The 25,426-nt window shown below is 41.7% G+C and overlaps 1 protein-coding gene across 1 annotated transcript in view; it reads right to left on the minus strand.

The window, feature by feature from the left end:
- Positions 1 to 662: 662 nt before the first annotated feature.
- Positions 663 to 25,426, minus strand: part of tmem94 (transmembrane protein 94) — a 28,895-nt gene continuing 4,131 nt past the window's right edge. The window contains 31 exon segments of the mRNA XM_068582795.1: positions 663 to 4,774; positions 5,038 to 5,208; positions 5,643 to 5,736; positions 5,833 to 5,927; positions 6,038 to 6,195; positions 6,991 to 7,072; positions 7,154 to 7,239; positions 7,351 to 7,428; positions 7,518 to 7,710; positions 8,403 to 8,511; positions 8,742 to 8,841; positions 9,075 to 9,190; positions 9,351 to 9,483; positions 11,118 to 11,299; positions 11,408 to 11,616; positions 11,776 to 11,878; positions 12,124 to 12,297; positions 12,603 to 12,915; positions 13,047 to 13,268; positions 13,433 to 13,606; positions 14,816 to 14,920; positions 18,519 to 18,575; positions 19,129 to 19,144; positions 19,146 to 19,243; positions 19,501 to 19,587; positions 19,724 to 19,826; positions 20,363 to 20,514; positions 21,113 to 21,318; positions 22,942 to 23,078; positions 23,414 to 23,541; positions 23,812 to 23,931. Of these exon segments, the coding sequence (XP_068438896.1) occupies positions 4,702 to 4,774; positions 5,038 to 5,208; positions 5,643 to 5,736; positions 5,833 to 5,927; positions 6,038 to 6,195; positions 6,991 to 7,072; positions 7,154 to 7,239; positions 7,351 to 7,428; positions 7,518 to 7,710; positions 8,403 to 8,511; positions 8,742 to 8,841; positions 9,075 to 9,190; positions 9,351 to 9,483; positions 11,118 to 11,299; positions 11,408 to 11,616; positions 11,776 to 11,878; positions 12,124 to 12,297; positions 12,603 to 12,915; positions 13,047 to 13,268; positions 13,433 to 13,606; positions 14,816 to 14,920; positions 18,519 to 18,575; positions 19,129 to 19,144; positions 19,146 to 19,243; positions 19,501 to 19,587; positions 19,724 to 19,826; positions 20,363 to 20,514; positions 21,113 to 21,318; positions 22,942 to 23,078; positions 23,414 to 23,541; positions 23,812 to 23,931 (4,074 nt within the window). The 3' untranslated portion in view covers positions 663 to 4,701.

A 25,426-nucleotide genomic window follows, 5' to 3' on the forward strand; every position in this document is an offset into this window, starting at 1 on the left:
CTTGACGCCTGTGCCAGTAGATGTGATGCACTGCCCCATCCATACACGTGCGCTGTAGACAACAACAACAGTAAATCACGCATGGGCCGTAAACTATTCGCAGGAGGGGGTCTTCATGAATAGTTCTTATTATACACCAACTAATGTGCATATATGATCCTGTTACATTAATTATTTCATGTTTTATTCTGAAAATTTAGGGAAAATATTAACGCGACAAATGTGACAGATCAACAAAAAAAAACAGGTTTCACATACAATTTATAAATAAATTGTACGGATCTTGAACTGCTTCAATATAAACAACTTAACGAATAAACACAACTTCTTGAACAATTGTATGGCATTGTACATGCATATTTCCAACTTGAAGTTGTTTAATAACATAGTCGAAAAATAACAATAGGGCCCTTGAAAATGTTTTTTTTTTTTTTTTTAAATCAAACCGGAACCTTATTCCGTCTGTGTGCGCGTGTCTGCTATCGAGACAAATATATAGATAATTGGAATTTCACTCGGTTGATAAATGTAATTTCTCTTACACTTCACCATGCTCATCCTCATGTTTCTTACTGGGCTGAATTTCTATGTGTGGCAATACATAAAAAGAAGAAAAAAAATCTCTTAAATAAAAGTGTATTTATTAACATGACATAATCAATACACAAACAAATTTGTCAAAATTCCTGAACATAGACACTTTAAAAAATACAAAATATACATTTATGTACCTTGTGAACAACTACATCATAGTCCATCACCCCCCACACTCACCTCCCTTCCACTTTACAAGTCAAGTGACAGAAGCTTCAGCTGCTAGCATGTGTATGATGATGTCATGAAAATGGCGAGCATCAGCTCTGCAGGTTGTACCAGAGGCTGGTTAATGAGCAGTATGAAGTCCATGCTTGACAGAGTCCACTTGTGTTGTGAACTAAACAGTAGAACTAGAGACAACGTGTACATCAATCACAACAGAGCATTCACTGGATCTTATTCATGCAGCATAGTCCATATGTGTGTCATGACAAGTGAAACAGGGCCGATAAAAAAACTAAAATAATGTAAAAACCATAAATGTTTTCTTGAATTGTGACTATTGTCTTTAAAAAACATCTTCACATGTTTCATGCAGACTACATGGTCAAATCAGAGAGATCGCGAGTAGTGCCGTATACACACACTTGTGTATGTGGATCTTAAAAAAACATTTGTAGCGATGTATTTACTAAAACAGGCACACTTCTTTTTTTTTTTAAATGACATTAAATTACATCTATTGCTTCTGTCCATCCTGGGAAAGGAATCCTCCTCTGTTGCTCTCCCCCAGGTTTCTTCCCCTTTTTTTCCCTGTGAAAGGGTTTTTACTATCTTTATTTGGGGAAGTTTTTCCTGATCCGATGTGAGGTCCTGGGACAGGGATGTTATGTACAGATTGTAAAACCCTCTGAGGCAAATCTTGTATTTGTGATTTTGGCCTATACAAAATAAACTGAATAGTTATATAGATAGTTATATAGTCTATAGTTATTTAAAATAGGGGTGAGCAATATTGACTCCAGGAGAAGGAAGGGTCAATCACAATTGACCCTTTCTTCACTAAGGACATACCAAGGAGCCCACACTGTCACTAACTGTCCTCTCGGAATAACTACTATCTAATATTTGGGAGAATAAAAAAAGCAAACAGAAGGTTTACAATGTGTTGAAAACGATGTTTCCAGGATGTCGAACAGGTTCAAAAGATAAAGATAGCCATATCACCATGGTGATCGAGACGAAAGACAGAGAAATTAAGGAGCAACAGTGTTCCTGTAAAGCCGCATAGGACTTTATTCACAATCATTAAAAAGCTTAAGCAGCATGTGTTCACATTCTGTATATGATCCGTAGCTTTTTAAAAATTTTACAAAGAAACAAGTTTCTCCTTCCAACCCCTCCGGGTATCGAGTATCCCTATTCTACAAAGTCTAACCCCGACAAGCGCCAACTCTGAAACGATTACACAATAATTTATTATCCAGAGCTGGCTGGTGCGTTCCAGGGCAAATTTAGCGAAGGGTCAATTATTTCTGTCAAACCAAAAGATTAAAAAAAAAGAATGTAATAACATGTAAATGTGAGTTGATTCCTGCATCAATACAAACCATAAGAAAAAAACCCTAGATTACAGTATATCCTTTGATATCACAATATCAGTATAGATATCAGGATTTAATAAATTTTCCAGAAAGTCATTTTGGCTCATTTGTGCCCCGGTACCTCCTAGCAGTTATTCCAGCACTAACATGAATGGCTTTCATTGCTTTGTATAAAGATAGTTATTATGAGTGGCATACAAGCATGTTATTACTTCTAAAGTAATGTATACCAAGTCCTATCATCATCCCACATGTAAACAGAAGCAATATCAAAAGTCCTGTCTATCTGAAATTACGACAGCAACAAGGAAGGCTGGTCTGATTGAAATAGACCGTCAGTGATACAGACGTCTGCTGATGCTGCTGCACATTACCAAAACGGTAGGATTCAAAAGGATTCCAAACATAACATGGAATATTACGGTCAGCAGATCAAATACTGAATATGGAATAATCAGGGAAATTTAGTTGACTATTAATTGTCCTATACTTTTAAATAAACAGCATCCTGAGCTCCTGTCCAAGTGTTGCGAGCTGAACCAGCCAGACAGGCTGAGAAGAAAGGCAACTGAATGCTACAAAGCACCTTTCAGAAAGCTCCAGAACGTGAGTACAACCAGAATACACATTGTTTTGCATTATGTATCCAGCAAATCCATCGCTTTATGGATGAACTTGCTGAGACCACAGCACAGTCATCAGCCTGTGTTCATGGTAGCATGCCGGCAGATTATTCAGTTTGATAGATACAGTAAATATTGAAATGCAGATATGTGTGTAGAAAACGTGACTGATCAAAATCACTCTGTAATCTTCAATCCTCTTTGTGTTGCGACAGGCTCGGCTTAGCTCGGGAATTTAGAAAAACAACACCGGAGTGTATGTCGCAAAACACAATCAAATAATGGGGACCATTGTTAGTCACAGAGAAGTAAACGACTGTCAGTGAATTACAATTTGGCTCAAAGGCTGAATGATTGAGAATAAGCTCAGGAAAAACTCTTTGTCACATTTTCTCAGAGGTAGTGTTAGACTATTCTGTTAATGCCAAGCAACGGAGCAACACCCTGTGACATATGGAGCACCAAAGTGTGCAATATTAAATTAATAAAAGAAGATAATAAGAAATAAATAATCAAAGGAAGAAATTGTTAAAAATATAATTATCAACCAAAATTACTAATCATAATTCAATGTTTTTATTTTAATATGAACATAATTTTATTGGAAACCATTTGTATTTCATTATAGAAATGGCCTTATTCAAAATTCTACCGTTACTCTATCAGGGTATTTCCCCCATTACTATTATTTTCTGTGAAAGGTTTTGGTCACTTTTCAGAACAGAGGTGTCGTCCTCTCACCTTCACGTGACCCCTGCCCTGGCTACCACATTTAGATCCTGTTAGCTTCCGTTAGCTAGAACAGCAAAAATATCAAAGGACAGTAGTTGTAAATAAACCACCTCAAGGCTGCTGCTGTAAATAAACAGACATTGAACCTCTTTAGCTTCAAAGAATTAGCTTAATGAGCCTGATCTTGCAGCTAGCTCAGTAGCCTTTTAGCCTTTATTAGCAGCATCAAAGCGGCGTTAGCAGTGCCAGTTAGTTGGCGCTGAGCAAGCGAGTTGTGCATCTTCATGAGGAACACCTTCATCAGTAACTATGCACCAACTAGCTGACATTCGCTGCTGCCTCTAACACGTCTCTTTACCTAATAAAACTCACAACCCGGCCTAGACAGTTAGCCAAATATGTAGGTAGCATGTGCAGCTTGTATGTGTCTAGCTACTGCTGTAAATAAACAGCACACAGAGCTATAATTTTTTTGTCAACGTATTTTGACATTCTTGTTCTAGCTAGCAGGATTTAAATATGGTTGCTGTTGTTGAGTTTTTTAGCTTAAGAGGCAGAAGGCACACAACTCGCAGAAAGCTTGACACCACTGCCATCAAAAGTGGAAACGGATTTAATAGTATCTTCGATCATTACAAAAAAATACATATTTTATACAATTTCCTAATTTATTTCATAACATAACATTTGTTCATTTTATATTTACCACTTCACAAGTACTTTCCTTTTTAAGCCCCACGTGTTTTACCCATGAATAACGATTTGACTGGCCTATATACACGACACGTTTCTCATTGGGTGACATTAAAATGAACGTCACTAAAACATCCTTTGCTTTGGGGCCAGATAGCAGCCATGCACAAAGTCTCTCAGAAATGGGGAACAGAAGTGATTGTGAGAAAGCATAAACCTCTTCAGAAAACATTCCTCATGCCGTTAGAACTAACTCAAACCAGACAATAAATAGTTGCCTATTTTTGGCTCTTTTCTATTAAATGGAAATGAATGCTTTGGGAATTTCCGACCCAGGAGCTGAAACATTTGCGTCACCGTGACATATCATATCGGCTCCACCTGATGATTGCAGTGCTGTTGCTGCTGAAGTAGTAATGTACGGTTCTGCAGTCTTTGCATTCTGCCCTTCCCTGGTTTCCAGAACTAACAGTTCCCAGTATTGCCACAAGAACTACCTCAGAGGGAACGTATCAGAATGGAGAATTCATCCCCAGCTTTGTTTCAAACTGCAGCTTTTGTCTCTTCTGATAGCGAACTCGCACCCTGAAATGGAGAGGGGACAAAAATCAGAGTTTTGGTCAAGATAGTGACACAATTAGCTGTATTTTTCACATTATGAGAGAAATTATAAAACTGATCGGATTACAAAATAATCCTGAATAATCAACACTGATCCTGTTGCCTTTACTAACCCTCCTCCCGCTGCTTCGTTTTGCCATTTGTTGCTCAAGAATCTCCCATGACTCCAAATCATTGAGGTTATAGGTTAAACCCATCGTTTTAGTTCCCCGTGTCTGGGTTCATACCGTATCTCGTGTAGCTTCACCACTTCGTTGACCAACAGCACCAGCAGCGGGGACAGAGAGACAAGCAGCCACGCCAGCAGGGGTATGTCACCGAGGTTAAAGGTCAGGAGGCTGCCATGGTCGCGCCATAACTGGTAGTCCACTGTGGCCTGAACAAGCTGGCTTAGCAGACTGGAAGAAAAGGAAAGACTGAGTACTGAAAATGTACCGTGACAATGGCAGAGAAGACCAAATCCACTTCTTCCATTCTTGCCTTTCAAAATAAAAGCTCTACACATATACAGTACACTGAGTAACTGAAGGACTAGAGGGAACTCAAATTCAACTAGACCATTTTGCTTCATTAAAAAACCTGGCAGTAGCTTAGACTGTACAACAATTGTCCTCAGTCAGACTTCCAGACGCTGCTCTGGGTCAACAGGACCCTGGTAGTTGGTCCTCTGCCTGCGCAAATCTGTTCTGACAGTCTATTAAAAGTGTACTCAGTCTGTTACAAAAACACATCACTGCTGGTAGGAATAGTTTGAATGCAAAACATTCTTTGAGCTGAGCATTTTGGTGTTTAACTGTTGCAGTACAACTTTAGACAGGACATGATCACTTACACCACAGGTACAGTGAGACACCACCAAGTATTGCTGAAGGGATTCTTTCTCCACAGAGGTTGAGAGCGGTGGACGTAGCTAAGGGAGATCACCACTGAGGAAATGAGACAAACAGCAGAAGAAAATTTAATTTGAATAATGATGAGAAAAATAATATCTGGGTGACCATGAATTATGAGCGGTACCCTACCTGTGTGTAAGACAAGGAAACCTGCCATGACCTTCTGAGTCAGCAGCAGACTGTTGGACAGCTCACCGAACCACTGAGGAGCGTCAACTGAAGAGCTGCAGTCAAACAGAAAAACCTCATTCACTGCGTCCACTCATCCTGAGTTGCACTGGGATACTAATGTCAACAAATGAGCCTCGGAACAGAATAACAGAGCATCTGCTACCTGGCTGCGAGTATATGTATGTGAGTGGTGTTGTCAGCTAAGTTGGCGTTGCTGCTTCTGGAGCAGATCCCCTGCAGGGTGAACCCAAAGGCCAACAGGTAGGCACACATCGTTATGCCAAACTTCAACAGGAAACAGCCAAGGAAGTAGTTCTGGGTCTGGTTAAAGGAGCACAACAATGATGAGCCAAATAGGCCGATAGAAACAAAAGGCTTTTTAGGTTTTCCTTCGTCCAGTCTATTTGGTAAACATATATACTAAGAGATAATTCTGTAATTGCAAAACATTGGGGCTGTACTAATTGTATTTGTTTTTAAGTTTCTTTTGAGAGTTTCCTATCAAGCTCATTATATTCCACAACAACATGGGAAAAATGTAGATTGTTTTGTTTTTGTGCTTGTATAAATGTAATTTATGGTGCTGTTAGATTTCTTCTAGACCGTGAGCAAACTGTTTTTTACCACAGTGAAAATTCCCTTCTACTTTTGAAGGTCTAAACGCCAAACACAATTTAGAAATTATTGCTTCTATCTTTTGGACTCCGGATTGAATCCTACGCAGCTACGACTGGAATCTAGTTCTACAAATAGTACAATACTAATACTATTAATATTAATGTAGCCTTCATCAGCAGAAACTTAAATCTCCAACAGAATGAATTGACATGCACAAATAAAAAGCTGCGTAGTAAATCAAGTAATCAAGAATCTTGTGAATTATTATTTTGTAGTCATTATCACAACTTCATTGCCTTTCGTTAGATAGTCTTGTACAATTGAATACAATCAAATAAAACATCTGTAAAATGCATGTGTACACTGTTATTTATCTAAGGCCTTAAAGGTTGATCATCATCATTATTAGATAAGTGTTAATCCAAAATATTTTTTGTGCTTCATTTGAAGTGATCAGCAGTGCATTTGAAAGATTAGATTTTTTGTACGTGATCCTACCTTCCTTGGGATTGCGTCTAGGTTCTTCCCTGTGGCAACAGTCATAGCTAAACTGTCGGGCGGCTTCCCCAAAAACGATACGCTGTCAACACAACAACAAAAAAATTGAAGCATGTCATCTGGTAATTTCTGTTTCCACAGTATGTAAAGCAGATGTGTGTACCTTAGCAGTGGGCAGCTAAAGCAGGACAGCCAGAGGATGTCAGTGGTGTTCATGGGAGGAGGAAGCTGAGCTAGACAGGCTAAGAACTGCAGAAGAACACATGTATTTATTCAACATCAAATGAGCAGATTACATTAGAGCTGTCATAGTGCAGCAGTATAAACGTGCATGTGACTGTGTGAGGTCCCCCGTCTCACCTGGATGATGACCAGACTGAGCTGACACTGCAGCAGGAAAAGAAAGCATTTGCGGATGCCGTAGGTCGTGTGTCGTGCCTGGAACACATTCACCCAAAAATGCAGATTAACGAATGCATTCGATTACCCGCTGCGACTGAACTATGTGTTGGCGGCGTGTCTCAAACCTGCTCGATGAGCTTGACCATGCTGACGCTCTCTCCTTGGTGGAAGGTGACAGAGCAGCCCAGACTGTTGAGCTGTCCCGAGAGCCTCAGAGGAGATAGACCTTCGTCGTCTCTGTTACAAAATCCTCCCCCGGTGGCGTAGCCGAACGTCTCCCACGAACACTGAGAGGGGTACAGAGGGTCCAGAGCGATGCTGCGGAAGGGAGGAGGTTGGGAACAAATTCACATATGGCCCAAATCGGGATTATATGTACAACTCTGTTCTTGAATGTGAGGTGGTTCGGGCATCTAATCCGGATGCCTCCTGGACGCCTCCCATTAGAGGTTTTCACGTCCAACTGGGAAGAGGCCCCGGGGAAGACCCAGGACACGCTGGAGGGATTATATCTCCCGGCTGGCCTGGGAACGTCTCGGGGTCCCCCAGAACGAGCTGGAAAATGTTGCAGGTGAGAGGGAAGCCTGGGTCGGTGTGCTGCCACCGCGACCCGACCCCGGATAAGCGGCGGAAAATGGATGGATGGATGGATGTTCTTGAAGGGGTCAATGAACCCAAGTTAAAGTGTTTCTAAATCCAGGTTTTGAGACAAATGTCTCCATACTAGTGTTATGTAAGGGAAGGCAAATTTTTCAAACATTTTTCTTTATTCTATCTTTTTATTCACCTATGTTAATGGCTGACTGTCGTTGCTCTTGTTAACCTTTGAAAAAATTGTATTTGTCAATGCTATGAGCGCCGCTTACCACAAAAAAGGTAGATGAGAAACTTAAGCGTTCAAGCTGGATTTCACAAACAAATGCATCAGTAATAATATCATCATACGTTTTTTTTTGTTATGATTTCCCAATAATGTATTTACTCATTGTACTTGAATAATTTGCGCATACCTTAGGTCACTCTGTAGAAACAAGCGGCTGTTGCGGAAATTGGCGGAGCTTCCCAGGCAGCATGTAACCTCCCTGTTTTCCTGCATGATCTTTATCATCTCACACATGGCTATGAAGAAGATGAAAAGATATACAAGTGTCAATATAACTGGAAGTGTACAGAGACAGTTTTGGTTGTCATTGCCATCATCGCTTTTCCTTATCAGAATCTACATAATTTCCAGCTACAGAAGAAGATAATGAGGAAAGGTGTCCAGGGAAAGCATGCACAAAACAAAGTGGACTCGTGCACAAGGAAGGTGATTTATTATGTTAAAAAAACGTGTGACGTGAACATACTGTCGGGGGTGCAGTCTGTGAAGAGCGGCACCAAAAGAGGCACATTATCGATGTTCTTCAAATGAGGACGAACCTGGTGGATGCCACGAGGTAGCTTGGCCTGAGAAAACATCAGAGACAGAAAAGAGACATGTTGAAACTAAATCCCTCTTATTTAAGTTCTTTTTAAGATACAATATGACATCCATGCAAATATTTCAAGCAATACTTCATCTGCTCTAGAAAGCAGTGGACAGAAAGATCAGTCTGTATTGCGACAGATAGTGATACGTCGTCTATTGGAGAGAGAACTGAGCAATAGCATCTTTGGTTTTCAGTAAATCATAATATTACCCTGTTACAGTCCTCCAGAAAGCTGGGCACGTCGCTGTCTGTGGGCTGGAAACTGGCCAGGTCAGAGTGGGCTTCCTCCTCTGGCAGCAGCGGACCCTCCGCTTCATCCCGGCAATCTGTGTTGTATATGAAGAGATAGGTCTAAACGCAGTGCAACACTCTTGCACAATTTGAAACTTGCTAACACAGGGTGAACTTGTTAAAGCTGGATTTTAAAAAAAGGAAAATGGATTTGACAGCCACCTCAACACTGATTGGAAATCATTGGTTTGGTACCTTGATTCAGGTCTTCACGCAGGGAGCCCTGACCGGGGCTGGACGGACCCCCATCACAGGGACTCTCTCCGTTTGGAGTCAAAGAGATGTGACAGTTCCAGCCTGTCTCTAAACCCATCTTCTCTGCAAAGACCTGCACAGACACAAAAGTAGCCACAGAAGTCAATTACTCACACGTTTTGTTGGATGTGCATTACACAGTGTGTGCATATATATACACAAATTATTAATTTTTTAATAAATTTTCCTTATACACATATGTATCCTATATTTATCTTATAAGGTGCTACTGAGAATTTTTACACTATTAAACGCAATATAAGTTTCTCACTTATACAATTTTTCCAAACTTTAATGTACATTTCTTTTTCAGGTTGAGATACGAAAACACAGCTCTACGCAGGAGGCAACCTCCGATTCTGTCACGTAAAGCCGATGTGGAAGAGTCTTGCATTCTCTCTTCTGACCATCAATGGGTGACTCCTCTGGTTGTATAGGAGTCTATGAGATAGTTGCCCTCCTCTTAACTTAATTTATTCCGTCAGTATGTATTGTAAAAATGAGTTTATGTCTCAATTTTTATTTTCAAGTCTTCTTTAACACAGCATGATGTTCATTTAGTAAATTATGGTCTATTTAGAGTTAAATAGACCATAAAGCAGAGTATGCTTTAGGGTGGACTTACTTTGATTGACAGGTCTTTACCATAGCTGTATATGGCATCACTACTTCACTATACCGCAGCGATTTCCAAAGTGTGGCCCAGGTACTGCAGTTGGGCCGCAAGAGGTCATTTAAAAATAAATACAACTTTTTAATTTTCAATTTTGAAAAGTTTGAAATTAATATAAAAATATTTATGATTTAGCGTATGTGTTATTCTTTTACTGGTGTGACCGAGGCTTCTTTTTGCGCCTATACCTTGTGGTACTAATAAAATAATAACACGATCCTTCAAAATAAAAGCCCTGGAAACACAATACAATAGCTTACACTGACAACAAAGACGATGCCTGCGGAATTAAAGACGGTTTTGGATGAAGCAGTGAGAACAGTAAATTTAATCAGAAGTAGTCCACTGCATCTGTTTGCCAGATGTTAAGCGACCACCGGCAGCTTCTCCTGCACACTGAAGTGCGTTGGCTTTACTGGTAAGGTGCTCACCCGACTTTTTGAACTGCGTGACAAAGTCAGGACATTTTTTGTGAACTCCCGGTTTGAACTGTAAGACCAATTCTGTGACTTCAAGTAGCTTTGTATATTGGCGTATTTGGCCGACATTTATAATCGTGTACTTGTGTTATTGTTTTCTTGCTTTCCCGCTGAATTTAAGCATATTTGAATTTCTAAACTCTGCAGAGGAAAAAAAAAGAAAAGGGGAGGTGTGAGGAAAAGTTGGCTGCTCTGGAGTTGTGATTAAAGGTTTGGGTTGGCCGCAGAAGATTTTCAGATTTCAAATTGGGCCGCGGCAATCTTGAGTTGGGAAGTGTGAACCGCTGCTCTAACGCATTCAAAATATGGTCACTTCCGTTAATTGGTTGCAACAAAAAAAAATACAAGATTGCAACAAAGAAATTGTCAAACTCAAGACTTCAAAACGGCAATCCACAAACAAAAGAAATAATATAAATGTATTGGATGGTGGAAAAATCATCACACTCTCAGCAAAGCCATGCCCCAAGGGTGTTATCCCCATCATACCATCAGCCTGTCTGAGCTAACCAACTAGGTACTATTTAATGTTCATATGAGCTTGTGTGCGTTCACCTTGCTGCGGAGCTCATCCTCCATGGAGAAGTAAACAAACCGGATACAAGCGGTGACGAGGGCGTCGATGAGCCGGACCGTGTCCAGCCTTGCCTGGAACTGGGAGGATACCATGCCCATGAAGATCTGTCCACTGAGGGCCTGGACGCAGTCCTCGCGCTCCGCGCCCTCACCGATACCCTCTGAAGACACGAAGGGGTCAGATAATGAAAAAGAAACGGTGACAAGGAAAATGAGGTTCAAGTAGTATTGTTGTTTTAACTTTGCGTTCCTCTGTCAGTTACTCGTACCGTCCGAGCTCCAGCTGTTCCTGCAGGAGTTCTGTTTGATGGGGGTGGTGGAGGGCAGCTCCACCCCAGAGAAAAGGCAGGGGCCAGAGGCCAGCTCCACACACTTCCCATTCAGTTGGCCGGACAAGGAGACTTGCATGGGTTTGTAGGCGAACGCCGAGCAGTAACCAGACAGACAGGCACGCTGGTAGAAGTCCAGAACCTTCTTTCTGTTATGGGAGAAGAGACGGGTGAAAGTAAGAAACGAGCAAATGACTTGCTCGAAATACGGATATTGTCAGCTTGTTATTCATCAGAGTCTTGGATTCTTTATGTTTGAGTCAAGCTTTGCAACAAAGTAAAAATTATCAATGTGAGAGACACTGCACCTGTCTGAGCCGGAGAGGGGATAGATATCGGTTCCATCCCAGAAGTCGGTGCAGGCCTCTAAGATGAGGTCGGCTGAGCCATGTGACAGCATTTGGACGTTATCTACAAACAGGAAGGTCAGAGAGGTTACGACAGAATTACATAACATGAGTTCTGAGTTAAAGAAAAGTTTAAAAAAAAGACACTTATGAAGTCATTATAAATTTTTTTTTAAATAAATTTAAAAAATAGACTGGTGGGACAATGACATATAGGTGGGTAAGGTGAGAGTGTTACTGTGTGTGCGTGTGTGTGCGTGTGTGTGCGTGTGTGTGCGTGTGTGTGCGTGTGTGTGTGTGTGTACTCACTGGAGGAAGAGTCTTGCACAAACAGAGAGATAAGATGGGAGATGGGAGGCTGACGTTTAGTGAAATAATGAAGATGGCGGGAAGTAAACTCCTTGGTCTTCTCTCCCGATGGCAGCTGGTACAGCGCCAAGTGGTTCTCCTGTTTAAACAGCTCCCTCGCACCAGGAGTGAACCCTGATACACACAGACACACGGAGAGGAAAGAGATTTTTTGGCCGTTAGATTTGAAAAAAACAACAGGATCTGGTACTGGAAACTCATTTTGTCACAAAAACACAAATTTCAGAAACAACACAAATTTCATTGGATTTGAATTATCTATTTGTCCATCAGAGACCCCATCAAACAATACAATCGGTGTATGACGAGGAAACGGGTCCTTTCATTTATTATCTTTCTGACCAGAGACGGAAATGTCTGCTAACAAGCAACTTTAACAAAGAAAAACAAAAGGGTCTCTTCCATGACTCCCTGCTCACCTATGAGCCTGGAGAGCTCACAGAGCCCCCAGGGGACGTAGACGGGCAGCACAGTGCCGTGGCTCTCCTGCAGAGCCAGGTTGGACAGGTGGTCAGAGAAGCGGCAGAGCTGCTGCGTGACGCTGGCGTTGCAGAGGTTCAGCATGATGTTGAGGCCCAGTGGCTTGAGGGACGGAAGGTGGCACTGCCAGGAGAGGTCGTCAAACTGGATGCTGGCCGGGTTCTGCTGGTCCTGCGACAGGCTCAGCATTTCCAGGTGGTAGTCGCACACAAAGTCGTCTGCCTCCGCCTCCGGGCAGCCCATCCCATATTCCTGGAGGCATAAAGGGGGAGTAAATGACAAAGCATGAAGCGTGGAGTTAAATAAGATGTTCCTCCCTTCTTTCAAAACTATTCAACACACTTGAGAAGTTCTCCGTTATAATTTATTTATTTATTTTTCACCTGGGCCTGCTCATCCTCGCCTCCCTCAGTGTCGTGGCTGAAGCTTACATTGGACCCCGAGTGGTGTTTTATGCGAGCGTGAGAAGGCTGGCAGGCACGCCGCAGCCGGGATGTTTCGGTCGAACGGGCCGTGTCGTGGGATGTCTCGCTGGTTTCGGGGCCGTCCCCCAGCTGGGCAGAGGACTCTGCTGGCAGACAGAGCAGAGCCTCCGCCTCGTGGGCCTGTACAGCGGTGACACAACGAGCCAGGGAAGGATATGATACTGCGAGTTAACAGCTGCGGAACGCCTCAATTTCAGTTGCCTTGAGTCAGTTTGTTGTCTTTTTTTAAACTAAACAATCCCAAGGCTGCTATCGAGAAAACACGCATGCACACAGCCACACACCTCATCCCTGTCCTCATCTGTCTCTATACGGCAGTAGGAGCTGACAGATAGGTCGTCTCTGAGATCGTCCTGGCTGTTGTGAGGCGGCTCCACTCGTCCACTGAAGAATAACACGGTCTCGGGACTGGGGTTAGGCCACGACAGGATGCCCTGCTTGTCCACACAACACAGCACCTACATACACACACAAAAGACTTACAACGTGCATAAACTAGTTCCCAAGTGTGGCTCTAGGTGTATTAATTGTTTGTCTTTGTTGGATATACAAAAGAAGAACATATAACAGAATTGGTTTTTCTTGTGCATGTGAAGGCATTTTGAATGCAGCGCCGGAATGTCGGACTCTATCTTTTATCTATTATATAGAGAGCTAATTGTGACCTGTGATAATTGTATTTCTGGTTGGCATGTTGATAATGTAAGTTTGATTTTACAAAAATCCCTATATTAGAACTTTAACTATTGTACAAAACCAATCCACTGATCTGGAGAACTAATTCTTTTTCTTAATTTTTCAAATTCCATGGTCACCCTATAATGTACCGGGATGGTCAGAAATCAATAAATATTAGAGCTGGGCAGATTAACGCGTCAACGCAAAATTAATCTGGCAATTCGTTGATCCGTTAACTATTTGATCATGCGTTAACTGCATGTTTTTTTTTTAATGGATTTCAATTTTTTTTGCATTGGGAGGGGCCTGATCTCTCTCCCAGACGGCATCGTTCAGACCTGGGTGTCTTACGGCTCTCCCAGTCTGGCCCGCGTGAGGTCAATCAAACATGAAAAATTAATAAATAAGACGCACGCTATGAACAAAAAACTGAACTGAACTGAAAAACATGAAAAGCACTTATTGCTTTTGTATAAAGTTAATTAATTGCTAGTCTTTAACACACATCTTTAAGGTAAGCAACATCCTGAACATGGACCAAAGAAGGAGTGGCTTGTCCCTCACAGGGACTCTTACTACTGAACAGTACGTGTTCAGAAAAAAAAGAAGAAAAAATATTTATAAACTATGTATGTATGTTAACTTGCTGTTGCTCCAGAGTGCTCTTATATTGTTCTGATAACATTACTTTAAAATAAAAGTGTGCGATACACTAGTTTTACTTCATTATTGAATTTGGCGCATAATGCGATTAATCGCAGAAAAATCATGCAATTAATCAGTTAATTTTTTTCAACTTTGCCCAGCCCTAATCAATATATAAACTATGTATTAATGCCAAACTAACTGCATAGCTAAATAGCAAGTTAGTGAGAAAATATATTTTGTAGACAATCAATTTGGACCTGGAGTTGAGGTGACCATAAAACAATTATATGGGAACATTTTTAAATGAGATATTTTCCTCTAATCCCGGCCATAATACTTACAGTGACTGATCCTAGAGTGTGTAAAAGGCTGGAAGTAAAACAGAGTGTCTGAGACTCTCCCTTCAGGACGCCAATCAGGTGTCTCCACACACAACGCAGCAACTCCTGGACACACACACACACACACACACACACAAATTAAGTCAAAAAACTACTACATGGAAATGCAAAAGATATGAGTAAAATGTAGTGATTCAATTATTAAAATTGCAAAAACAAGCAAATTGACAGCTCAGCTTAAAAGCCTAAAACAAAATACAAAACAAATAAGCCTAAATCCGCTCTGTGATTGGGCTGTAAATAAAGAAAGAGGAGAAAGAGTCTAAACTACAACTGCCAGTGGCTCACGGCAAGGAGGCGAAGCCTAGTGCAAGAACATAGCATTTTGTGATCCATGCAGATTCATTCAGATTCTTTTGGGTGGAATCTAAGACGACTGGTTCGGGGGGGGAAACAAACTGGGAACAATCACATCTGGCCCTTTCTTGCCTCCTCTCTTTATCAGACATCATCCAAAATGAGATATCTGCCTCTCTGGCCGAGGACTGGTCAACTACAGAAACGTACATAGGAATGTAACATAAAGCCTCGTTGTAGTATTTATCCTGAATGGACCTTGTGACCAACTTTTTTCTTATCTTTATCCAAGAAAGTGGTCTATCAATTTGAAACTGTGACTTATTGATTTCACCTCCTGATTTTGTAATGCTTTCATTTAAAGTTCTGTGCTTGCTTGCGCTTAGTTTTGCTTCAGCATTTCTCCTCGCACTGTGCTGCCTCTGTGCGCATGGTGAAACACCTGCTTTTAGATTTTTGAGACAGTTTCTACGCATTAACAGTCCTTTTATTCAAACAGCTGTGAGGGAAGCAAGGAAAGTATATTAAATCATTGGATGGCAGAAGCAAATGAACCCTATTAGGCATTTAAGAGAAAGCATTAGGAAAATGTAAACCTGTAATTAACATGGCATGCTTGTATTGAAAAAACACACTCTTGAATGAAGAAAAGGAAAGAAAGCTCCATAACACTGGCTGTACACCACTGTGGGCAATCTTTGCGGATTCCATCAGTGTGTGTATTACCTGTGCGTTGACTGGAAAACCTGATATGAGTGCACAAATAGTAGTACCTCTGTTCAGAGTGAATTATTTGTTCATATCACAAAGATATTCAGTTACATCCCTAATGTACATACACATGGTCACAAAATATTGTTTAACCAGCTAAAATAATCTATGTCCAATCACTCATCATTCAACAAATAAGGACGCTGTTGGCTGTGATTGGCTCAGTCTCGTCAGTGTGTCCAGCAGGGACAACGTTTTGAGAAGATCGAGATCAAAACTCCACAATGCTGGCATCTTAAAAAAAGACCAACAGCCAGTGTCGTGGGTCACTATTCCGAATGAATCTGCCCAACACAGATTTCAGCATTTGATGGTGTGACCAAGTCAAAAACACTTTCATATTAATTCCAAAAGAAGGTATGGAAGGAACATAAACCCTAAATAATTACCATTATAGAGCCATATTGGGGCTGATTTCCAGTCATGCAGTGCAGGCAAACGAGCAGAGGTGGAAGACTTGAGTGAAAGTCCCTCTCAGGATCATCATCTCTTTTCTATATGTTACACTTGCTATGCAATTGTTGGGGGGGGGGGCAATGCCAAAGCCAAAGACAAAACACTAATGGTTTCAGAAGGACAGATTGCTGGTAATCTACTGATTTTGTTTGTTTTCAGTCGAGCACTGAGCTAGGCAACGATGGAGGGCAAGCATCAGGTTTTGGTCCGGAACGGTGCGAGGTCATGGGAATAGAAGATGCATTTATGAGGTGAGAGAATGAATTCTAAAAAAGACACAAAAAAAAGAGTCTGAGAAAAAAAAATAATATTCAAAACATAATTCAAAAAGGGCCATGGAGGTTTATGCAACAAAAGAATGCATTGTACGTAAGGAATTCTGTGTTTCTCATTAATTATTTAACAAAAAAACAAAAGAACAAAGAAACTCCTGTCACTGCCTCCTACAGGCCATAAATAAAAATTAAACAAAAAAATAAATAAATATATATGTAGGGCTGGGCAGATTAACGCGTAGCGCAAAATTTATCTGGCAATCCTTTAACGGCGTTAACTATTTGATCATGCGTTACTGCATGTTGTTGTTTGTTTGCCTTGGGAGGGAATTATTGCTTTAAATCTCTCCCAGACAACTTAGTTCAGACCTGGGTGTCTTGCGGCTCTCCCAGTCCGGCCTGCATGAGGTCAATCAAACATGGAAAATAAATAAATAAGATGCACGCCATAAATGCAAATACGGCAACCTTGCTTTTACTTTAAAGGCGATTTATTTAGGTGCGCGCACAAGCCTCCGTAGCCTCACCGACAGGCAGTGTTGACGAATAGAGCCTGACGTGAAAGCACGTATTGTTATGTAGCTTCTGTTTTTAACGTGCAGTGGTGCTGAAGAGAGCAGCTTCGCAGCAGTAAAAGCAGCAGTCTACCGGCAGGCTCCGTGCCCAGATTGAAAGTTAATCGGGCATGCGCAAAGCTCCTGACCCCGCGGTCTGATCCACTATGCAGAGCACTTTAAATCAGGATCACTTCTGAATCTTTACTCTTCTATCAAAGAGGTTAACTTTCCACACATCACAAGATGTTAAGTGCACTTGTTCAAGCCAACACAGACAGGACTTTTCTCACTGAGGAAGAAAAACTGAACTGAAAACATAAAATGTACTTATTGCTTTGTATAGAGTTAATCAATTGTTGGTCTTTGACATACATCTTTAAGGTAAGCAACAGACTGAACAAGAAGGACCAAAGAAGGAGTGGTTTGTCCCTCACAGGGACCCTTACTACTGAACAGTGTTTATGTTGTACCTATATATATATATATATATATATATATATATATATATATATATATATATATATATATATATATATATATATATATATATATATATATATATATATATAAAACCACAGGTACAACATAAACACTGTTCATATATATATATATATATATATATATATATATATATATATATATATATATATATATATATATATATATATATATATATATATATATATATATATATATATATATATATATATATATATATAATAAAACACAGGTGCTCACAACGTTACCCAATTCATAACAAACTAACACAAACAAATGAATCTTAATATATCCAAAAAGTCTAACCGAAATAAGCAAACATTTAGAATAATTAAACAATACTAATTAAAGAATAATGTAACTACCTCCTACAAAACATGCCAAAGAAGACAGGAGGCATGGGAATAAACCTGCAACCAGAGACGCTCGTTTAAGTTGTGTTGACTGATGGAAGAGTGATTAAAAATCTAAGAATTTAAAAAGAGATTGTGCGAAATGTATAAAAAAAAAAAAAAAAAGAAAAAAAAAGGTAAAAGATTAAAATATACTTTAAAAAAAGGTAGTGGATATATCAGAGAGATGTCCATGGAGAGGAACTCAAAGATGTAATAGAGATGGAAGGTGGCGGGAGGGTAGCTACAGCTGTGTACGGAGGGGAAGAGGTTCCAGAGAGGGAGTTGCAAAGGGCGAGGACAGCAAGCGAGTGAAGACAGGCAGGGTTCAGGTGGAGTTGGTAGCCAAGCGAGTGAAGGGAGGGGGAGAGTGAGACAGCGAGAGGTTATGTTATACCTGGGAGGAAACCACTTCGGTGTAGCTGCTGAGAGTATCCTCAGAGAACTTAGCAAGCTGGGGCGAGAGAAGAGTCTAGTTAAAACACAGAGGGAGGCCTTAGCTGTGTCTTCTCTGTGTGTGTGTGTGTGTGTGTGTGTGTGTGTGTGTGTGTGTGTGTGTGTGTGTGTGTGTGTGTGTGTGTGAGACAGACATGGGTTTCAAGATCATTGTAACTGTTTCTGAATGGAAGGTGATAGTAAGGTACAATTTGATTTGTGTATTTAGCTCCTTTGAGGTGCACTGCCAACAAGGACCAGTTAAATGTTGCAGTGCTCAGTTTGTTTAAATGGGAACTTGCAATAAAAATTATTGTTTGTCATCAGGTATTTATGAATAATTGTGAGCTCGGATCATCGTTGTTGTCGTAATCATGTCGCTCGCGATGGGAGTACCTAGACAGTCTAACCGTGCGTGCATGTGTGTGCCGGTAGATTAGTTAAAAACACACATCTAGAAACTAAAGCGGCCTTTTTCCTTTTTCTGCCAATGCACATAACAGATTTGTAACTTTGTTCATTTGTGTGTGTGTGTGTGTGTGTGTGTGTGTGTGTGTGTGTGTGTCCCTCACCAGACCAGCTGGCGATACGGCTGAACTCGGCGAGGACCCTGGCCTCGCCGAAGGCATTCAACAGCACCCACATGACGGGAAAGAGTAAGGGCAAGATGGGCAGAACACCCATCAACTGCAAATACAATTCACACACTTTACCCCTCTGTACAGTCAGCTCGTTGGCATTTGTGACCTCTTGAGGGCCACATTTGGTTTAAAATATTGATATCTACATATAATGGAAAAAGCTAGACTTACCAAGGAACATCAAGAACTTTTTGTGTTTTTAATTCAAGTATCAGTTGATCGAATGTGTCCATATACAAGTGACTAACGTAAACCAGGACAAGTACACACAAGCCGCACTTTTTTAGATTTCAATGATTGTACCTGAAGTTGAAAAAAATTGTAGCAGGGAGGGGTGAGGCTGGGTGCATCACAAAAATAGCGAACCGTGTTCACCACCAGGAATGCCGCCTGAAAGGGGGGAGATTGTTAATATACCAGGGGAGGCAAAGGTGAAATACATTACACCGTGGCTGTTTTCAGTAGAGAGGAAGGGATTCCGAATACATAGCAGAGACAATAGGAAACTCTGATCTTAACTGCTCACCAGAACGACTGGACAGACTAACTTGGTGATAACCAACTGTACTGTGAACCTCTCATTATCCAGCACTGTGATTGGTCGAGCCAACGCCAACTCCAAGCTATTTCTGTAAGAAAAAGAAGACAAGGGATTAAAGTTAACGACACAATGTTTTTCCCTGTAATCCTGAAAAAAAAAGCTGACAAGATCTAGGTGTTGCTGTCGAGTGTCTGAACACTAGGAAAGAACTCAAGACTAATTTTTACCCAGAAGAAAAATAATTAGTTTTATGTAATTGTGATTGCATTTCATCAACATACTGGCTGAGAACTGATGTCTGCATATTTGAAATATATGGAAATATTATAGATATTATCTTCATATAGCTATATATATATATATATATATATATATATATATATATATATATGTATTAACTCTGTAAACCCTGTGTGCATCCCGCAAGCCAAAAAAATGTTCTGCGAAAGACAGCAATCAACAGGGGGAGCGTGGACATTCAATTCAATTCAGTTTATTTTGTATAGCCCAAAATCACAAATACAAGATTTGCCTCAGAGGGCTTTACAATCTGTACATCACTTGCCCTTCATGAATAACTTCACACAAACTGTTTCTCGGGCCCGAGGTGGACAGGTTCCCTACCTTACTATGTCCAGCACTGGAGTCCGTACAACTCTGAAGAGACGGTGTTGCTGGGGGCTCTGCGGTCCTCTCTTCTCATTGGCCCGTGGGGAAGGAGGAGGGGAGAACGGGGGGAATAAATCTCCTGGCTCCAACACAATGTGCTCGTCATCCTGAGGAGGCAAGAACAGATGACGCCGGTCACACAATATATTCTTCCTTAGCCATTCTGTACCAGTCAATCAACAGTCAACACTAGCACTAAGGTTAGACGTTTTGGTGTAGGTTGTTTCTGGGAGGGGGACCTCAACACAGGGTCGTGAGTGCTGTGTGTTAGACCAATAAGAAAACACTGGCTTTTTATACAAGTTTTGGTATTTGGTATCTTGAAATTCATAAAGAACATTGAGGGCAAATAACTGATTTCGAATTTCTTATTTGTATTTAAATGTATGTAAAAATATACATTTATATATTTCATGAAACAAAGTTCAACTCCAAGAGTTGGGCTGGTATGCATTTCTAAATTTCCGAAAACGTCTTCAAGTGAAAATTGAGTACAGTGCATTCAGAAAGGTATCCAAACACCAGAATTCAAGCCAATGTCACCATACTCATATGAACTGAGATATGTTGACATTGTGCAAGAAGCGGGGGCTTGTGAATTGTTTTCAACTGTCCACACATTTTACTTGCGTGCCAAATCTTATTTTTAGCCCTGCGCCTCCTCCTGCAGTCATCATGTATGTGTGTGTCCACGCACGGGCTGACCTTAATGCCCCTGAGGGAAGCAAACGCCTCCTGGCCGGGCCTCAGAGCGATGACGTCCCCCTCGACCAGCAGACTGATGGGTAGGTTAACCAACTGGGAGTCCCGGTAGGTCCAGTGAAGGGACCACGACGTGGATGAGGGTGTGTACAGATCCGGGTACAAAGATGGAGACCACCGGACTTCACCCACACATCCTGACAGGTAGTCTGGAGTGACAGGCAGAGAACGTAAATCAGTCGTTCGGGAGGGAAATTCAGTTTCGTTTACCTATAAACACCTAGACGTTAATAGTTCATATGCGTTCCAGCAAGATGTATGTGTGTGTGTATATATTTTTTTTTTATTTTTATTTTTTTTATTGAAATGTTCGCTAAAAACGGTCCGGACAAGAAAACAACTTCGCCGACTGACAGCTGATCAGCTGTCAGTTGGTTGCAGTCATCAGAAACCGACGTCGCTTCACGTGACGCTTCAGAGGAAAGGACGTCTCATGTCTGTTAAAACATGTTTCCTCGCGTCTTCTCTCCTCGCTTGGTTTCCTTGCGTCTCTCCGGGCATTCCTGGTGGGAGGGACTGAGACGCAAGGAAGGGACACAAGTGAGGGAAACTGGGATGCAATTTAGAGACTTGGGATGCACCCATTGTGTCGTCTCCGGCACCTACATTTCAGCAAGAGGGCTCCACCCACTCGTCAGGTGAGCATTGGGATCGAGCGTGGGCCAAGACTCACCTGAGCCTGATCTCCTCATCAGTGAGGTGGATAAAAGGCAGGAAGGGGAATGGAGCAGGAGAGATGCGACAAGAGAAGGGAGGCTTTTCTTCGTCACGACGGAGGTTAAACCGGTAAGTCGGCAAGCGGCCCGGCTGTTATAGTTATAAGTTGATAGAGCTCGAGACTGAGCTGCTTTTTTAGTTCTTTATGTTATTTTCATTAAAAACATTTAAAACTTGAAGAAATTACTCTGCCTGTTATTGCTGCGCTGCCATAACTTCTGGGTCCTTCCTACCGTTCTGTTACAATATATATACAGTCGTCCCTCGCTATAACGCGGTTCACCTTTTGCAGATTTTTTTTTTTTACAGCGTACAGTATGAACACGCATTGTGTTCTGCGCCCTCATTTAGCTAAGGGACTGTACTGTACACCTTGTCAATCAGTCTCCTCCGTGCAGTGTCTCCTGTACAGTAGAGGATACGTCCGGATAAAAAGACAGCGAAGCGGCGCCCAGACAAAGAGGCGCGTTCAGAGGACCTCATAGCTTGATCATTAAAATGAAATTTGTTAAACATGTTCGGGCTTATTTTTTTAAATCCGCGAAACTTAGAGAGAGAAACGTGTGAAAATGTTAATGCCTGTCTGAGAAAAGTGTATAAAAGTGTGTGGTTAGGGGTTTTACGGCCTTAAGTAATAGTGGTTAAAAAATAAAGCTGACTACTTTGCGGATTTCGTCTATCGCGAGTTGTTTTTGGAACGTATCCCCCGCGATAAACGAGGGACCACTGTATTACAAGAATTAAGTTGTTATTTAATGCGAATGGTGTCATGGCATAATATCAAGTCAAATATTTTGATTACATCTGTGTTTAGTGAAAAACTAAACAATTTAAATCAGATAATCATAAATCTAAAGGTCTCTCAAAGAATAAAAAAATACATAATTGCTGTCGTGCTTGGAGGATTTGCCTCACAGCACTGAGGACCCTGAGTCGAATTGAACAAGTTGACTGAAAAACAACATGCCAACAAACGCGTTGTACACATTGAAGTGTAACATATGAACAGGGATCATCTTGTAAAGGATTTTTTAAAGTCAACAAGACCGACTCACCGCTGAGCTGTGTGATGATGCCGTTGAGACGCCGGACCATCTCGCTCGTCTTCAGCCGCTCCTGACGTCCGACCAGCAGCAGGTTGAGCAGGAAGAGTAGGAGAAGGGCTGCGGCGTTCATCAGCTCGATGCCAGAGCTGTTGAGGAGCAAAGGAGGCCGGCACGGTCAAATTAAACGTGACAAATTATAAAGGAAAGCAAGGACTTCCTCTTCGGCAGGTTCAGCACACCTTAGAGACATGTTTTGAAATTATCTTAAAAATCTGTTGAGTATAAAAAACGAATATTGGGGTTGTAATTGGTCAGCCAGTATTGGTGAGTTAGTTAAATTGTATTCGACAGAAAGAAGAACAGTCCAGGCAAGTTCACTTGCCTCACAGCAAGAATGACAGCTAGAAACTACGATTGATCAAATATCCACGGCGACAGATGTTCCAGAACAGGACGGTTCAGCTGAAAGAGGACCACCTACCTGCCCCTTGGCTGGCTGCCATAACAACAAAGGAGTCCCAGCACCACCAGTAGAGTGAGGGCAGCTCCCGGCCAATGGAGACAGGAGTGACGGTTGCCATGGTAAAGAAAGCTATTCACCCACTGTTCCTATAAAAGCATGACACAACAATACGCAGTACGTTATGTAAGGCCGCGAAATTTAAAGAATGATCAAGGAGTCGCTAGAAAAATAAAATCAGGACCATGTGGGAAACGGCTTTCTGTGTGTCTTCATGTTTTCACACTCGTGATGTTGTCATGAGGATGACACTAACTTTGTAGATTTGGGTTTAGCTTTATTCATTGGTATAATTTTCAACTGAAGACAACTGATATGGATGTGCATGCCGTGCCGTGCATGTGCACCTGTGCACACACCTGTGCAGAGGCTCGCCTGCGCTCAGGCCTTTGGTGCTGCTCCAGGAGGCCGCTGAGCTGGTCCCGCAGCTTGGCCAGAGCCTGGCCAGTGGACAGGCCGAGAGTCACAGCTTCCTCCTCCTGCATCACACAGGGAACAAGGGACACAGAACAACAGCACAACCCTTTCAGTCTCAAAACACCAGGAGAGGCATGAAGAATCTGGCAAATAAGACTGGGACAGCACTTTCTTTTTAAGAATCCGACAACTGGACGCTTCATTTAGTGGGTTTACTGCGTGTTTTCTAAGCTAGACACACTGGACACGTACCTGGCAATATCACAGAAACACAGCAATGTGACAAAAGAAGACAGGAAAGACACTGATTTACGTGGATGTAAATAGTGAAGTATTAAAAAAACATTTAAATCATTAACCATCAATGGAATAAAGCCATATACTGTATAACAAGTAGACAGTCATCTTGACATCATCCATTGGTTTGCAGACTGTCGTTCTTAAGTCTTTAGTTCTTCTAATCTCACTTGGTTTTAGAACCAGAGAGAATGCAGGTTTTATGACACTTCCACGGCTTCACGGGTTGCCGACTTGATAAAAAACAGATACGAGCAGCAAATCCTTACATTGAGAAGTTTGAACCAAAGATTGTTTTGCTCATTTTCCATCCATAAATGTCCCTTAATATTAAATCTGTAAACAAAATGCTCTTTATAACTTTTTTTACTATTGACTAATTGATCACTCAAGTGAAGCCTACGTTATTGCAGTCACAATCCTTTATAATGTGTAAACAAAAGAGGCCGTTTATATAATAGCGAACAGGAAACAGAGCCACATTTAATGCTGGTGGGAAAGCGACCTTTCCCACTCTCCATGCCACTGTGACAATGTGCGCGTACGCAAACAGTAAGACATACACAAATATGAAACCACGCACGCACGCACAGGGTTCAGCTTTTGAGCTCTGCATCCCACACAGGCGAGCTATAAATATCTTCCTGTTCCCCCAGAGTAACAAAGCCTCAACAGAAATCCTCCAGCCAGACGTAAACGAGCAGAGAAGAACAAGAACTGGGCATGCCTACAACCTGGGAAGCATATATTTCAACCTTGGACGCTCACAAACAAATCAAGAGCATTATACCAACATGCGAGCACCAACACTGACACTACAAGACTTGCCATAACTACAGTGCATCTGGCTGACTCGTCACTCACCCAAAACGAGGAAACGTACGCGTTTTGCTTTGTTCGTTGAGACCAAGCTACACGTAAACGAGCAAAACAACTTACATTGCTCTTCTTCCTGAGGAAGCTCCCTTCTCCCCTTCTCAGCACCATGACGACCCTGCTCTGCTCTGCTCCACTGAAATCTGCATCACCGCTGCGGGCTACTAGGGCAGTATCCAGCGGCGGCCGCGCTTACGTGACAAGAATCGCAGCGCTTTTAGAGACTAGTTCTCGGAGGTGTAACCCAAGTCCTCACTGGAACCTTGCTTGTGTCTGCAGTCGGGAGAAAGATGAAGATGCTGCAGGACCTCACCCTGATTTCCCTCGTCACCGGGGCCGCAGATCAACGAGAGGACAGCGTCGGCGCACGCTGCCTGCCAGCTG

Source organism: Clinocottus analis, unplaced genomic scaffold (genome assembly GCF_023055335.1).
Source record: "Clinocottus analis isolate CAN_PGR_092001 unplaced genomic scaffold, fCliAna1.0.p SCAF_19, whole genome shotgun sequence".
Lineage (NCBI taxonomy): Eukaryota > Metazoa > Chordata > Actinopteri > Perciformes > Cottidae > Clinocottus > Clinocottus analis.